This window comes from Arachis ipaensis, chromosome B02 (genome assembly GCF_000816755.2).
Source record: "Arachis ipaensis cultivar K30076 chromosome B02, Araip1.1, whole genome shotgun sequence".
NCBI classification, from domain to species: Eukaryota; Viridiplantae; Streptophyta; class Magnoliopsida; order Fabales; family Fabaceae; genus Arachis; species Arachis ipaensis.
In genome coordinates, this window is record NC_029786.2 from 94,487,316 (window position 1) to 94,505,913 (window position 18,598).

The 18,598-nt window shown below is 35.3% G+C and overlaps 2 protein-coding genes across 2 annotated transcripts; both read left to right on the plus strand.

The window, feature by feature from the left end:
* On the plus strand, positions 7,015-8,957 carry LOC107627697 (receptor-like protein 12). Its single transcript, XM_021116205.1, has one exon. The coding sequence runs from the start codon at positions 7,311-7,313 to the stop codon at positions 8,319-8,321; it is 1,011 nt and encodes a 336-aa protein (XP_020971864.1). The 5' UTR covers positions 7,015-7,310; the 3' UTR covers positions 8,322-8,957.
* On the plus strand, positions 8,216-9,142 carry LOC110268997 (receptor-like protein 12). The gene has a single exon (XM_021116204.1). It carries the CDS (start codon positions 8,328-8,330, stop codon positions 9,078-9,080), a length of 753 nt encoding a protein of 250 aa, XP_020971863.1. The 5' UTR covers positions 8,216-8,327; the 3' UTR covers positions 9,081-9,142.

The following is an 18,598-nucleotide window of genomic DNA, read 5'->3' on the forward strand; positions in this document are numbered from 1 at the left end:
AATAAAACACCATATAAAAAAACACCTAATCTTCCAATAACAATGTATTACACATATATTTAATCAATATAAAAAAAATTACCCTCAAATTTTCTGTTGTGCAGCAATCTATTATTAATCAACTGTAAATCCTTAAATATAGTTTAAATACATAATAAATTAGTCATTGACCTACTCAAATACACAACGAATTAGTCATTGACCTATTGAGCTAAAAAATACCGTAAGACACAACAAAAATTTGTCCAAACCCGTTTGTGAGGAAACATGGCATGATGAAACATTTTGTGAGCTGTATAAAAACCAAGTGGTACGAATAATTAAGAGCTATGGAAAAACATGAACCTTTCTTCATGAACCTTTCTTTCTCCAACTACTTTTATTATTGTCAAAAGCCGAAATAAATGATCACAAGATTGATTGATCGACGAACGTGTCAAATAATGTAAAAACTAAAAAACATTATAGAGATCCGCACAAGTCATCACCAGAATGAAAAAAGAAAAAAGTCATGTGGAAATTTTGGCACGAGAGTTTCTGAGAAGGTGCATTGGAGTTGCACTATAAATAAATTCATGTTAGCATCACCAATTGCAGTACCAAACACCAAAACATTACAAAGCATTTCATAGATTGAGCTACTTACTTGTCCTTATTTGAAAGCGCATTTACTATAATAATTGTATTCTTCTTCTCATAGTGTTGAGAGTCATTGTCTGCAATGAAGGTTCAACCTGTCTTATTGTTATTGGTGATATCAATCATCCTTTGCACGTGTCCCGGTCATGTGGTTTCTGGTCTCTGTCTCGATGATTAGAGGTCCTTCTTGCTGCAATTCATTTAGGATAAAATTTTTCGAATTAACTATATCTAATCGAGTGACTAAATTATTTTAAAACCGTAATTTAACAGCAATTTGAATACTTATAAAGAGCCAAAGCAAAGAGTTAAACGAAGTAAGTTTGATTCGTATTCTCCTTTTACTCCTTCATCGCCAAATTAATCAAAGCCAAACTAATTTAAATTAGTTTAGTAATGAAATAAGTGGAGGTTTCAAATTTTTGCGTTTTTTATTTTTGATATAGAGGAGAGGATTGAGTGATACAATACTATGGAGATGAGGGATGCTTTCCATACATGTGGTGTCAGTAGTGTTTTAGTAGAAATTGGATGGTCCGTTTTGAGTTTAGAAAAAAAAAAATTCTAATAGGATGGTCCGAGTTGTGATTTTGAAAATAAAAAAATTTTTAATGTTAAAATCAGACCATTTGATTTTTATTTTAACAAATAAAAAAAAAATAAAAAATACAAATCGGACACTCTGATTTGGAGTTTATTTTTTTCTTCAAACAAATCGGACCCTCCGATTTGTAGTTTATTTTTTTTCATCAAACAAATCGGACCGTTCGATTTGAATAAAACACCATATAAAAAAACACCTAATCTTCCAATAACAATGTATTACACATATATTTAATCAATATAAAAAAAATTACCCTCAAATTTTCTGTTGTGCAGCAATCTATTATTAATCAACTGTAAATCCTTAAATATAGTTTAAATACATAATAAATTAGTCATTGACCTACTCAAATACACAACGAATTAGTCATTGACCTATTGAGCTAAAAAATACCGTAAGACACAACAAAAATTTGTCCAAACCCGTTTGTGAGGAAACATGGCATGATGAAACATTTTGTGAGCTGTATAAAAACCAAGTGGTACGAATAATTAAGAGCTATGGAAAAACATGAACCTTTCTTCATGAACCTTTCTTTCTCCAACTACTTTTATTATTGTCAAAAGCCGAAATAAATGATCACAAGATTGATTGATCGACGAACGTGTCAAATAATGTAAAAACTAAAAAACATTATAGAGATCCGCACAAGTCATCACCAGAATGAAAAAAGAAAAAAGTCATGTGGAAATTTTGGCACGAGAGTTTCTGAGAAGGTGCATTGGAGTTGCACTATAAATAAATTCATGTTAGCATCACCAATTGCAGTACCAAACACCAAAACATTACAAAGCATTTCATAGATTGAGCTACTTACTTGTCCTTATTTGAAAGCGCATTTACTATAATAATTGTATTCTTCTTCTCATAGTGTTGAGAGTCATTGTCTGCAATGAAGGTTCAACCTGTCTTATTGTTATTGGTGATATCAATCATCCTTTGCACGTGTCCCGGTCATGTGGTTTCTGGTCTCTGTCTCGATGATTAGAGGTCCTTCTTGCTGCAATTCAAGAACAACCTCACGTTCGACCATCAACATCCCACAAAGCTCAATTCATGGAATGAAAGTATTGCATGCTGCGATTGGAGTGGTGTAACCTGTGATCATAATGCTCGTGTCATTGCTCTTGATTTAAGTCACAAAGTTCTCTGGAGGACTTCCCCTTTCTATTGGTAACTTGGTGCATTTATCAATATTGCATCTTTATAACTGCAACTTTAGTGGAACAATACCTACTTCATTGTCAAACCTCACAGAACTCAAGGAAATGGATTTATCACTGAAGAAAATCTCATGCACTAAACTGTTCAAGCTGTAATGTTGATGGTTTGATAAACCAGAAGGGATTAAGAGAGGAAGAGAAATAAGTTCTTCTCATTATTGGAGAGAATGAAAAATCTCCTTAGAAAATATTTATTGAGTTATTACACCTTGTATACTATGTACTTTTTATTTTACTCTCACTAAAAAATAATTACAATGGTAAATCTATTATTGATAAAGAAATAATCTAGGTAACACCCTCCTGCAACCTAGAATTGTGTAAATCTAACGATCCTAGCTTGGAAACATTAGCAAGAAAAGGACCCGGTGATAGAGCTTTGGTAAGAAAATTAGCAAGTTGATCCTTGGAAAGAACTGGCATAAGATGAATGAGACCAGACAAATGCTTTTCACGAATAATGTGGCAGTCCACTTCAATGTGTTTAGTTCTTTCATGAAAGATGGGATTATTGGCAATGTGAATGGCTGACTGGTTGTCACAGAATAGAGTGATAGACTTTTGAAGCGGCAAGCCAATGAAATCCATTAAGAAAGATAACCAACTAGCTTCACAAGTGGCAACAGCAAGAGACCTATATTCAGCTTCTGCAGAGGACTTGGTAACTGTGGTTTGCTTCTTACTCTTCCAGTTAATGAGCGAGTTCCCAAGCATGAAACAATAACCGGAAACGGAGCGACGAGTATCGGCACAGGTAGCCCAGTCAGCGTCGGCAAATCCAGTGAGATGCAGATTAGAAGTAGAGGAGAAGAAGAGACCAGTTGCAGGTCGGCCTTTTAAATATCGGAGTACACGAAAAAGCAGCCTGTAGGTGAGAAGTGGTTGCACAGTCCAAAAATTGGCTCAAATGTCCCACAGCATAAGAGATATCGGGTCTAGTGTTTGTGAGGTAAAGGAGTCGGCCGATGAGCTGTCTGTAAACAGTGTTATCTGTTAAAATGGTACTTGATTCCTTTGAGAGTTTCTGACTATAATCAAATGGAGTAGAGAGAGGCTTGCAATCTAGATAACCAAAATCTCTGAGAAGGTCCATGGTGTACTTCCGCTGATAAATGTGAATTCCAAAGTTAGAGCGTGCTACTTCCATTCCCAAGAAGTATTTGAGATCACCAAGATCCTTTATTTTGAATTTGTCATCCAAATCTTGCTTGATGGAATTGATTTCACCAATTTCATTCCCGGTTAAAACCAAGTCATCAACATATACTAGAATGGTAGTGAAGCTTTCAGATTGTTTCTTGATGAAGAGTGAATGATCATCAAAAATCTGTTTATAACCAGCATCCACAAGAGTCTGAGTGAGCTTAATGTTCCATTGCCTGCTTGCTTGCTTAAGCCCATATAGAGATTTTTGCAATTTACAAACCAAATCTGGTTGTGACACAGCCAAACCAGGTGGTATCTTCATATAAACTTCCTTGTCCAAATCTCCATGAAGGAAGGCAGTGTTGATGTCCAGCTGTTTCAAATGCCATTTCTTTGCCGCTGCTAATGCTAACATTACTCGTAGGGTAGTCATTTTGACAACTGGACTAAAAGTATCACCATAATCTACTCCTTGCACTTGAGTGAATCCTTTTGTAACTAGCCTCGCTTTGTGCCTCTCTATGGTGCCATCGAGATTGAATTTTACCCGAAAAACCCATTTGTAACCCACAACCTTCTTGTCTTTTGGGAGTTCAGTGAGACACCAAGTTCTGTTCTGATCTAGAGCTGTCAATTCATCTTGTATTGTCTTTCTCCAACATTCATGTGCAGCAGCTTCCTCATAAGTGCTAGGTTCTTGATTTGAGGTGATGGCTAGAGAAAGTGACTTATATTTTGGGGTTAGTTTATCATATGATAAGTGTTGTGAGATAGGATATAAAGAGTTAGAGTTGGCAACGTTGCTAGAGTGAGCTGTGTGGGTTGTCATACAATGATAGTCCTTTAAATAAGCATGCGGTTTCTTGACTCTTTTAGACTTTCTAGTAATGCAGTCATGTGTGATGTCAGAGTGTTGTGATGCAGGTGCATTGTTAGTGTGTGGTGCGGTAATGGGTGCAATGGTGTGTGAGAAAATTGGTGAGTGCATTGAGCTTGAAAAATGTTCATTTAAATCTATGAGTGTGGTATATGTGGGTGATTGCAAATGATGTGTGGATGGTGTATCATATTGAAAAAGATCAATGCATTGTGGAGTACAAATGGGTACCACAGAAATGTCAGTGCTAGTGGAATGTAAAAATAGAAAATGAGTTTCATAAAAAACTACATTTCTGGATATGAAAATTTCCTTTGATTTTAAATCAATAAGTCGAAAACCCTTTGTTCCTAATTTAAAACCAAGAAAAACTGTTTTTCTGGCTCTTGAGTCTAATTTTGTTCTTGAATTTGTTAATGTGGAGGCATATGCAAGAGAACCAAGTACTCTTAAATATGAAAGGTCAGGTAAGTTACCATACAAAAGCTTATAAGGACTAGCATTATCCAGGTTAGTGCTGGGCAGCCTATTAATTAGGTGAATGGCGTGAGCAACTGCGTATTACCAAAAACAATGTGGAATTTCTGATTGAAATAACAGTGCTCTAGCAACACCTAAAATATGCTGGTGTTTTCTCTCTACAATCCCGTTTTGCTCTGGTGTTTCTACACAAGAAGTTTGGTGTAAAATTCCAGTTGATGCAAAAAAGGATTTTAGAGTGAACTCTGGCCCATTGTCGGTCCTTATACACTTAACTTGTTTTTCAAATTGTACTCTGACAAAATTCACAAAATTAATAACCAATTGTGATGCTTCAGATTTGGTTTTCATAAAAAAAATCTAAGTGAATTTGCTCTTGCCATCCACCACAGTCAAAAAATACATATGTCCTTCATTGGAAGGGACAGAAATAGGACCCCAGATATCCATATGAACTAAGTCAAAACAATCTTTTATTTTAGTTGTACTAAGATTAAAAGATAATTTCTTTTGTTTTGCAAAATGACATGAATCACAAGAAAATTTTGAAGCAATACAATCTATAAAAGGATAACACTTCTTCAGAAAAATCAATTTATGCATGGGTATGTGTCCTAATCTAAGATGCCAAATGTTGTTGTACTCACTGTGTGAAGGTGTAGTGGGATGAGTAGTAGTCGTAGTTGCCGCCAATGAAGCTTGCTTTGTTGGAAGAGGGGGAAAGTGAGAGAATTCTGGTTCTCTACTCATTGTATATAACCCTTCTATACACTCAGCAATGCCAATAATTTTTTATGTGGATATATCTTGTATCTCACAACACTTATCATTGATTAACAGTTGACAATGTAAGTTTGAGGTTAACTTTGACACAGATATCAGATTAAAATCAAAAGAAGGAATGTATAAAACATTTTTGAGAAAATTTTTTTTAGAGAATGTGATTGTGCCAATGATGGTGCTAACAGTTTTGGTCCCATTTGGCAATATCACATTGATTGGATCAATATTTTGAAAATTTGCAAAATCTTTTAAGTCAAAAGTCACATGATCTGTTGCACCCGAATCAATGACCCATAGTGCAGATTTTGGAGTGATAATGCTCATAATTCTCGCATTAAAATATAATGCAATGGTTTTACCTGGAGTGGAAGTTTGAAAGGAATTAGTCAAAATTTGATTTGCATTATGAGGTTGTTGCTGCACACTTTTATCTTTGATCAACTCTAACAAGGCAAATCTTTGCTCTGGAGTGAATCCAGATCTTGATATTCTAGTGTTCTCTTGGAGACAATTGAGCTGGAATTATTTGTCACTGAGTCATGCCCCTCAGTGATCACATGATTGATGGTGGTGTTATGTTGCTGCCATTGATAGAAATGGGAGGAGTACCCATGCTTCTTATAGCATACATCTTCTATGTGGCCTTGCTTGTTGCAATGAGAGCAAGCCAATAGCTCCACGACCTCTGCAATGGGAGAATCTGTTTGCCATGTTTGCCATTTTGAGAAATCAATAAATCACAGAGTGATAGGGATTCAGATCTTCTCCTTCAAATTCGTTGATCGGAACATCTATGTTCACCAAGAAAGAATCTTGCGAAATAGCATCTCATCAAACTCTATTGGATGAGTTTGAAGGAAGAGGTAAGAATGGGGGAAAGAAAATGTCGAAAGAAAAATTAGGGATAGAAAGAAAATGGCAAAATTGGATTGATCTCAATTCACAACTTTTTTTTTAATAATTTGATTCACAGCTTGGTTGCTCTCCACGCTCACCACACCATGAAGAAAATCTCATGCACTAAGCTGTTCAAGCTGTGATGTTGATGGTTTGATGAACCAGAAGGGATTAAGAGAGGGAGAGAAATAAGTTCTTCTCATTGTTGGAGAGAATGAAAAATCCCCTTAAAAAATATTTGTTAAGTTATTACACCTTATATACTATGTACTTTTTATGTACTCTCACTAAAAAATAATTACAATGGTAAACCTATTATTGATAAAGAAATAATCAGGTAACAATCACATAACAACTTTGTAGGTGCAATTCCATCATCTGCTCTTTTTGAAGGAATGCAAAATCTTTCCATTATTAACTTGAGTCACAATTCAATTAGTGGCATCATCCCTTCATCTCTTTTCATGATCCCATCGTTGCAAGTGGTTGACCTTTCCAACAACCAGTTCAGTAAATTGGAAGAGTCCACACATGTGTTTTCCTCAAATCTATACTTCCTTATTTAAGTTGCAATAATCTATCAGGGACTATACCACCAACTATCTTCCAACCTAGAGGGCTTGTTCATCTCCGTTTAAGCAAGAATAAATTGTCGGGACCAATGCCTCTATCTATCCAATTTAGTGGACTTCATGAACTTGATCTTTCCTCAAACAAGTTTAGTGGGCCAATGCTGATAGATGCACTTGCTCTAAACAGAAACTTATCTATGTTAGACCTTTCATTCAACATGATAGATAATGTGATTGTTACAAATGTTCTGCTTTCCATCTTTCCACCGTTAAGAATTCTAAACTTGGCATTCTGCAACTTGAAAACTTTCCCTGCTTTCTTGAAATACCAATCTGGATTATATGATATGTATCTCTCATATAACCAGATTCAAGGAATAGTACCCAACTGGATTTGGAGACTAGATGGGCTTTCCATTCTTAATGTCTCTCACAATTCTCTAACTAATTTTGAAAACCTTACTCATAATTTGCACAATCAACTGCAAGGGCCAATCCGAGATTTTCTTCAACTTGCTTCCATTGTGGACTTCTCAAGCAACAATTTTAGCTCTGTTATCCCGGTAAACATTGGTTATTACATGTCTCGTTCACTTTATCTTTCTCTCGCAAACAATAGTTTTCATGGCAGCATCCCTCATTCCTTGTGTAATGCTTCAATGCTTGAAGTTCTTGACCTTTCTCATAACAAAATATCTGGAGAACTTCCCCATTGTTTAATGAAGATAGGTGAGACCCTTTGGATATTGAATCTAGGGAGTAACAACCTGACAGGCCATATTCCTAATACATTTCCGAGTTCTTGTTCTCTAAGGACTATTGTTTTCAATGGGAATCAATTAGCAGGGCCACTTCCAAATTCTCTGGCACATTGTGATTCCTTAGATGTATTAGACATTGGAAGAAACAAGATAACTGGGGGCTTTCCTTGCTTTCTAAGAAATATATCTGCACTTCACATCCTAATCTTGCGGAACAATGAATTCCATGGCCCAATGAGATGTGAAAAAGAGAGTGGAGTTTGGAAAATGATTCAAATTGTTGATGTGGCCTTTAATTGCTTTAGTGGTAAACTACCTGGAATATGGTTCACAAATTGAAAAGTCATGATGTCTAATGAGGGAGAAGCTCAATCTAAGGCAGAACATCTTGATTTTCAACTTCGCACTACAGATGTTCAGGATTCAGTAATGGTCATAAGCAAGGGTCAAGAAATAGAGTTAGTTAAAATCCTAACAATCTTCACTTTAATTGATTTCTCATACAATCAATTTGAAGGGCCAATACCAAAGGAGTTAATGGATTTCAAAGCACTACATTTGCTTAACTTGTCACACAATGCTCTTTCAGGTCAAATTCCATCTTCTATAGGGAATTTGAATCAGCTTGAGTCATTAGACCTGTCAATGAACTCATTGGAAGGAGAAATTCCCACAGAGCTTGCCAATTTGAACTTCCTATCATATCTGAACCTCTCCTTTAATCATCTGACAGGTAAGATCCCAACAGGTACTCAGCTGCAGTCATTTGAAGCAAGTTCATTTGAAGGAAATGATGGGTTGTATGGACCCCCACTAACCAAAAGTCTAAATCATGGAATGCATGCACTGCCACCACCTGAAATGCCACAATGTGGAAGCCTAGCTTGTGAAGTTCATTGGAATCTTGTGAGTGCAAAAATGGGATTGGTTTTTGGGCTTGGAATTGTCTTTGGATCCCTCTTGTTTTGGAAGAGATGGAGGATGCGCTATTGTCAATTTCTGGACAAAATTCTTTGCCGGATATTTCCTCAACTAACTCATGACTTTGAAAGGCATGGAGGCCAAAGTTACAAAGTTCTGGTATGGAGGAGGAATTAGTCACTATTTAGTATCTAATAACTGTTGATGATGATGCCATTGATGCATGAAAAAAATGTGTGGGATATGTAATAGTTTTACTTTTTACTTGTTTTCATTCTCAACTTTTGGATATGTATTGTGCTATTAAATTATCATTGTTGTGATAAGAATGAGACGTGGATGCCTATTTTCTATATGGAGCTCACATTCCCAAGAAAGAATAAACTTAAATGAACGTTGAAAATAAACCCTCTATACATGTATAAATAGGGGGCACATACCTGAGCCATAATACACACACAAGCAATAAAATCTTCTCTATCTCTTTATATTATTAATACAAGTCTCTCTTTTACTTTATTTTACAAGTATTTTTGAATATTTTTCTCTCTCACTCTTTATATATAATATTAATAAATATATTAATCATCTTTATTATATTGAGATAGTAATTGTGGTACTAGAATCTTCTACTTATACTTTTTATTTTATATTTATTTTACAACACGTTATTAGCACAAGACTCTGATCAACTTTTTAGGAAGACCCAGGTAACAATTTTCATTATGTCGAAACTCTCTCATCTTGAATTTAATGCTCTTGATATATCTGAAAACAACTATTTATCATGGATACTAGATGCTGAAATGCATCTTGATTCAATGGATGTTAGAGATACCATTAAGGTTGAAAATAATGCATCCCAGAAGGATAAAGCCAAAGCCATGATTTTCCTTCGTCGTCATCTTGACGAAGGATTGAAAAATGAATACCTCACATTAAAAGATCCTGCAGATCTGTGGAAAGACCTTAAAGAAATGTATAATCATCAAAAGACGGTGATACTTCCTCAAGTCCGATATGAATGGACGCACTTGCGTCTACAGTGTAACACCCTCACTATCAGAAATCACGCTTCCGGCTGCGCTACTCTGATAGCAAGGAGTATTACGACTACTTTACATACTAAATACTAAAATAGGAGCCTGTGACTCGACACTGTATCGCTGATTTCCTTAAAAACCGGAAATAAATACTTTATCTTAATAAAAATACAAACAGGCATAGATTCATATACAAGAGAACTAAGAAAATGAAACAGCGGCAGTCGCTGAATTGGTTTAGCGGCAGCTCCGGCAGCCACCTCGAACGGCAGCGGCGACCAGAACTCCGGCAACGGCGACTGAAACAAACATACAGCGATGATTAAGCTCCCGGAAATTCAAAGAAAGCAAAAACCAACTTAAAACCTTACCGGCAGCAGATCTCAGTGGCGGCAGAGGTGTTCTCCGGCGGCAGAGGCGGCGGTAACCCCGACGGCGGCGCTGACAGCGACGGCTCCCTCCGGTGACTACCCAACCACGGCGACGGCAAGGAAGCCATGGCAGCGGCGGCAACAAGCTCCTCTCCCGCGGGCTCCTCCTCTCTCCTGACGCTCTCCCTCTCTCACGGGCCTTCCTCTTTTCTTCCTCGGCGGCGCGATGACAGATCCGACGGCGGTGACACGGTTGGACATGTTCGGCGGTGAAGCGGCTTAACGGCGTGGTCTTCCTCCAAGGTTCGGTGAGGACGCGACGGTGGCGGTGGCGGCGAGACCCAACAACGCCGGTGCGCCTTCTTCCCCTCTTCTCCTCTCGGCTCTCTCCTCCGCGTCGGTGCTAACGAGCGATGGCGGCGAGCAGCCCGGGCCACCAGCCCTACCCACCTTATAAAAATTTTCGTCCTCGAAAATTGATACAAAATAATAGAGATTTCATATTACTTCACTTTTGAACTTGTTTAAGGAAAAGGCAAAAAGTTCTCAGTATATATATACATATAGTTTCAAATATCAGAACTTTCATATGGCATATAGGTATAGAGGGTATAAGTGTTATGCGAAACAAAAGTTACAAGATAGGCTTGATGTACAAGGTAATATGTCTCAAACATGTGATGGTAAAGCAAGGCGGCAAAAGGTTATAAAGCAAGCCAGGGTTAAAATGAAATGCTTAATGTTCGCTTACTAATCTTACATCAACTTTAGAGATTCAGCCATTGAAACTTCAACATAACTTATCTCCACCATTTTTAACCGTACTTCATTGTGCAACTCATCCAAAGATTCTCAAGTTTGTCAAATACCTTGCAAACCTTACTATTGGTCATAATTGCCACATCAACAGAATTCTTTTACGTAAAACAAGATTTTACAACTCCCTGTAACGTCATACACTTACAAGTTTCACCTTTTGCGTTCACCAAACGTGTCCTAAAGAGCTAATATGTCGTCTACTAAGTCTAACAGTCGCACAAGATGCCAAAATTAGTCTCGAGTATACTCAAAAAGATAATAGACTTTAGAAAGGAAAGAAAAGCGACAAGGACCGCATTCGCGAGAATTTGAAAGAATAAATACAATTGCAGGTAAATAAGGATGCTCAAACAACAAAGTTTGCTAGAAAGAAATCAATTGACAATTTCAAGGATAACATTTGGATCAAAGAAATTCAATAGGATCAATAAAAAGAAAATCAGCGCATTAGTTTAAAACATATTCAAGCTGAGTCGAACAAGTATGAGATTTCATAGAAAAAAATGATTAAAGACTATGTTGACGTATTACCGCTTCATCTTCCATATTCATAAATCTCTTCTAAAAGAATCAACGCATCATTCTACTATACCTAAAGGTCGCACGTGACGTTAAAACAATTTTTGAGTTTAATCAGAAGGATATTAAATCTTAGAAAAAGGACAAGTGACAAGGACAAAATCCGCTAGAGTTTGAAAGAATTTGTTGAAATCACAAGTAATTAGGGATGTATAAGGGATAAAGAGTGTCAAAAAGAAAATTAGTTTGGCAATCTTAAGAAGGAATTTGAATCTAAACTCCGGTAGGAACAATCAAGAGGAAGAACGGTGCATTTATTTAAACCATATTTGAGCTGGGTCAAAAAGAATACTAGAAGTCATCGGTAGCGTTAACGAAGAATGGAGAATCTCAAAAAGGAATGAATTCACTATCTCAAAAGAAATATGAAATGTTTTAAATAAGATTTTGCTTTAAAACAATTCAAATTAAAACAAAATATGCAAAATTTATAAAATAAACTTAATTGAGCTATGAGCAAAAATATTCTTTCAAGAAACTTAAAAATATTTAGGTAAGAGGAAAACCTGACCAAAATTACTTTGAAGATCCAAAACAAGAATTACAAGAGGACTTTATAAGATAGGATATATTACGGCAAAATAGATTCAGATTTCATCGATAAATTACATCGGTTAAGTAGAAGAATACAGAACTTAAAGCTATGATATCAAGAATCTATGGAATAGCTAATCGCATGTTCAGAGAAGAATACGCATACGATGCAAAGCATAAAGGTAAGATACCAAATCATAGCTTAAGGAGAGAATCTAAATCAGAAAATTTTACTAGGGTCAACAAGAAGAAGGATAATATATTGATTGAAGCAAGTTCCAGTTAAGTTAGAGTACAAATTTCGTATAAAAGAACGCAAAATTGAAAACCATAACATCAAAAATCCAGGGGATAGTCGGGAATACAATTTGACAGATAAGTAAACCGTATCTCAAGAAAGGCATTGAATCAAAGATTTCCAATGCAACTGATAAAGGTAAAAATAACACCTAACACAGATAAGGATCTTAAATCAAGGGAGTTCAAACAAGACCCATGAGGCATGAGATATCGAACAAGCTTCCAATCGATCTAAAAGAATACAAGACTCGTAAGGAAAGACAACTCAATCAATAATAAATTTTTGAGAAAGAACCTTTGACTAAACAAAGACAAATAAGAAGATAAACGGTGCACTAGATTGAGACAAATTTCAGGATGATTCAGACGAGTATGAGATTCACAAAAAAAGAAAAACTAAAATTAATAATGATGTTCATAACAGTAAAAGAATAATTTCAAAAACAAAATCAATTATATCATTTAAAGAAGTAAAAAGCTTAAAAAAGGAATTGGTTTGTTCCTAAATGGAAGGGTATGAGCCCAATACTTTTAAAAGAACAATAATTGCATAGACAATGTGTCATACTAACCAAATTCAAATTAAAAATAAATTAAGTGAAGTTTGTCAAATGAAAATTAACTGAAATAAAAGCAAAAGTCTTGTTTCAGGAAGTTTGAAGAATACGCAAGTACATAGTTAAGTAAATATATATATGCGTACAAATTTCAATTGAAAATGGACCAAATTATGTTTAAATGAGTAAATCTAAGGTAAAGTATTCTTGGAAAGATAAATAAAGACTAAGTAGTACTTGTAGCTATATAAAGAAATTATTCTTTTTTTTTTTTTTTTTGTAGGGGAGTATTTATAAAATCAAAGGTTGTCATATTCAGAATTCAAATAATGGTTACAATCAGAATCAAACAGAAAAAGAACTAAAATAAAACTATTTTCAAAAGAGATTCTAAGATAAGAGTTGTAGAAGAAAACTACTAGAATTGATACATTTTATCAAAACAAGGTCGGTTTTTATCATCTTTTTATGAAGAAACACAAAACCAAAGATTGTAATCCGAGTAGGACACACAATAGTTGCAAAACACGAAACAGAAGAACTAAATCGTATAATTAGTTTACTACGAATTGCGACTCTTAAGATTTCAAATGACTTAGGAATCAAGGATTATGCATTGCACCAAAACTAATTCAAGATCAAACCAATAAATACTAAATTTACGAGCAGTGTCAGTTGAATGTTCTTTAAAGACTCAAGCAACAATTAGGAACATAATCAAGCAAAGATATATCTGAATGACAAGATATGGTAGAAAATATCTAAAATACATTTCAAGAAAGAAATTAAGAACTAGAGATTCCAATACAATTGATAAAGAAAGAGGTGACGTCAAGCACGAATAAGGATTATACGTCGAAACGGAAATAATATCTAGAACTTAGTTTCTAGCGTTCCCAAAACTCGCGACTCGCGTTATCTATGACACGCATATCGTCTATAATAACCCATTAGTGCTTACATATACATAATTCACTAGTGTTAAGCCGGCCAAACTTAATACCAGGAATTATGCAATGCAAGACTAATGGCATTAATCAATAGACCGTCATGTGCATAAAGTTCTAATTCTCGTTATTCAAACAAGACCTACTACATGACAGACTCTCAGAGTATGCAATTGAAGCATAATCGATCAATTCCTCAGGCTCTACAGGAAAGACCGCTCTGATACCATAATGTAACACCCTCACTATCAGAAATCACGCTTCCGGCTGCGCTACTCTGATAGCAAGGAGTATTACGACTACTTTACATACTAAATACTAAAATAGGAGCCTGTGACTCGACACTGTATCGCTGATTTCCTTAAAAACCGGAAATAAATACTTTATCTTAATAAAAATACAAACAGGCATAGATTCATATACAAGACTCCTTACATAATATCTCATAATATAATATACATATAGAACATACAATTCCTATCCCTCTTACAAATTTGTAATAACAAAGACGAGGGAATAAAATAATCTAATTAATACAACAACATATCAACCAAACGCAGTATAACTCTTCTCAACGCTTCTTCATCCTGTTCCTGAAAAAGTAAAGCTGTAGGGGGGTGAGAACCTAACCACACGGTCTCACCACAGAGTTTCAAAGTTGTCATAAGAAGATATTCAATAAGAAAACTGTTTTCAGATTCTGTGATTATCATTGTCTTATAAATACTTACAGGATTTTAAATCTATAAATGAATATAATTCTGCAATGTTTCGAATCACCTCACGAATGAAATTATGTGGGGAAAAGATAACTGATAATGATATGTTGGAGAAAACTTTCTCAACCTTCCATGCCTCGAATGTGCTCCTGCAGCAGCAGTATCGAGAAAAAGGATTTAAAAAATATTCTGAGCTAATTTTTTGCCTTCTTGTTGCTAAACGTAACAATGAGTTGCTCTTAAAGAATCACGAAGCGCGCCCAGCTGGTGCCGCCCCATTTCCTGAAGTAAATGCGGCAAATCATTACTCCAGAAGAGGTAAATGGCAAGGTTTTAATAACAAGAAAAATTATGGAAGGAAAAGGAATTATGTTCAAAAGAAAGGATCTCACCAAAAGTGGGATAAAGAAAGAAATATTGAAAAAATAAATCAACAGAGGATAAGTGTTTCTGTTGTGGTGGAAAGGGTCATTGGTCGCGTACCTGCCGTACCCCAAGGTACATAGTTGATCTTTACCAGACATCTTTGAAAAAGGATGACAAAGGAAAGGAAACAAATTTTGTTTCAAATGATGCTGAAAATTCCACCACTCATTATGATGTATCTGATTTCTTTGAGGATCCTGAAGGAAATATTGGTCATTTGATCAATGATGGAATAGTTTAATATGAGGGATTGTTAAGTATTCATGTAAATAAATAATATAAGAAACTTATTGTTAAGTTTTATTTTGTATGTATTTAAGTTTCAAATATGATGTATATAAATAATGAAATATTAATGTTCATGATTTTTGAAATCATTAAATGTGCCAAGTTTTTAAAATAAAATTTTAGTATATGATATTATTTTTATGTACAGTATTTTTTAGAAAAATAATTCCGATCAAATATTCAATTTAACTGTGCATACTACTCATTTTATTATTATTATTATTTGTCTTTGAAGAAAATGACAAGGATATATAATGAAGATATATGCCTTGCGGATAGTGCAAGTTCGCACACCATTCTCAAAAGTGATATTATTTACCCATCTTGTGCCAAAAGAAGAATATGCTAATACCATTATTGGCTCAGAAAATATGATAGAAGGCTCTGGAAGAGCTATAATTTTGTTTCCTGGAGGAACAAAATTCATAATAAATAATGCACTATTGTCTACTAAGTCTTTGAGAAACTTATTGAGTTTCAAAGATATTCGCCGAAATGGATATCATATTGAGACTATGAATGAGGGAAGTCATGAGTACTTATGTATCAACTCATGATTCAAATAAAAAGGTTATATTAGAAAAGTTGTCCTCACTTTCATTTGGGTTATATTATACCAAGATTAGTGCAATTGAATCACATGACACTGTAAACCAGAAGTTTACTAGCCCAAATGAATTCATAACTTGGCACGAGCGATTGAGTCATCCGGAAACAACCATGATGCGGAGAATTATTGAAAACTCCCATGGACATTCACTAAAGAACCAGAAGATTCTTAAATCTAGTGAATTTTGTTGTGCTGCATGTTCTCAAGGGAAGTTAAATTTAAGGCCATCACCAGTAAAGATTGGATTTGAGTCCCCTAAATTTCTAGAAAGGATTCAAGGCGATATATGTGGACCTATCCATCCACCATGTGGATCTTTTAGATATTTTATGGTCCTAATAGACGCATCTTGAGATAGTCACATGTGTGCTTATTGTCTTCTCGCAACCTGGCGTTTGCGAGATTGCTGCCTCAAATTATTCTATTAAAAGCACAATTTCCAGAAAATCCAATCAAAGCAATTCGTCTTGATAATGCTGGTGAATTTACTTCCCAAGATTTTGATGCTTATTGTATGGCTAATAGAATAAGTGTTGAACATCTAGTAGCTTATGTTCACACACAAAATGGGTTAGCAGAATCACTTATTAAACGCCTCCAATTAATTGCTAGACCCTTACTTATGAGAACAAATCTCCCAACCTCGGTTTGGGGCATGCTATTTTACATGCCGCAGCACTTATTCATTTAAGGCCAATGAGTTACCATCAGTTCTCTCCTATGCAATTAGCTTTTGGCCAACAGCCAAATATTTCCCATTTAAGAATATTTGGGTGTGTGACATATGTTTTTATTGCACCACCTAATCGCACCAAAATGGGACCCCAAAGAAAATTGGGAATATATGTTGGATATGATTCTCCCTCTATAGTGAGGTATCTTGAGATACAAAATGGAGATGTATTTAAATCTCGGTTTACGGATTGTCATTTTGATGAATCAAAATTTCCAACATTATTAGGGGGAGAGAATAAGTTTCCTGAAAAGAAAATTAATTGAAATGCATCATCATTGATGCATTTAGATCCTCGATCAGGGCAATGTGAACTAGAAGTTCAAAAGATTATACATTTGCAAAGAATAGCAAATGAATTGCCTGATACATTTTTCGATGCAAAGAGGATAACCAAGTCGTATATACCGACGAAAAATGCCCCAATTCGAATTGATGTCCCAGTTGGACAAATTGCCACAGAGGCAAATACACGCCAGAAGCGTGGCAAGCCTGTAGGTTCCAAAGACAAAAATCCTCGAAAAAGAAAAGAGGTAAATACTATTCCTGTTGGAAAAGACATAGTAGAGACATCTGCAGTTGTCCAAAATTCTGATATAGTGTTAACGCCAGAAGACGTTTAGATACCTGAAAATTGTGAAAATGACAAGATCTCGATAAATTATGTCTTTACAAGAGAGAAATGGGACCGAAATAAGATAATTGTCAATGAAATATTTGCATATAATGTGGCGTTAAATATCATGCATGAATATAAGGATCTTGAGCCAAGATCAGTCAAAGAATGTCGACAAAGGAATGATTGGCCAAAATAGAAAGAAGCCATGAAGGCTGAGTTAGACTCACTTGCAAAACGTGAAGTCTTTGGACCTGTAATCCGTACACCAGAAGATGTAAAACCTGTTGGATACCGATGGGTATTTGTGAGAAAACAAAATGAGAAAAATGAAGTTGTGCGCTATAAAGCCCGACTTGTGGCACAAGGTTTTTCACAAAGGTCTGGTATAGATTATGAAGAAACGTATTCCCCTGTAGAGGATGCGATAACATTGTGTTATTTGGTCAGTTTATCTGCATATCATAAACTACATATGCATTTAATGGATGCGGTAACAACCTATTTATACGGCTCATTAGATCGGAATATCTATATGAAAGTCCCTGAAGGACTAAAGATGTCTAAACCATCCAATGAATATTCATAGGGGTTATACTCAGTCAAATTATAAAGATCTTTATATGGTCTAAAGCAATCTGGACGAATGTGGTATAATCGTCTTATTGAGTATCTGGCCAAAAACGAATTCAAGAATGATGATATCTGCCCCTGTGTTTTCATAAAGAAAACTACATTTGGATTCATTATAATTGCTGTGTACGTTGATGATTTAAATATCATTGGAACTCTTGAAGAGATTCCAAAAATTAAAAAACTCTAAAAGAAGAGTTTGAGATGAAAGATCTTGGAAAGACTAAATTTTGTCTCGGCCTGCAGATCAAGCATACAAAAAAATGGGATCTTTATTCATCAAGCGACATACACAGAAAAGATCTTGAAAAGATTTTATATGGATAAGTCACATCCCTTGAGTACTCCAATGATCGTAAGATCTTTGGATGTGGAGAAGGATCAATTCCGTCCTAAAGAAGAGAATGAAGATATCCTTGGTCCTGAAGTACCATATCTTAGTGCCATTGGAGCGTTAATGTATCTTGCTAATAATACACGACCCGATATATCATTTGCTGTGAATTTACTAGCAAGGTAT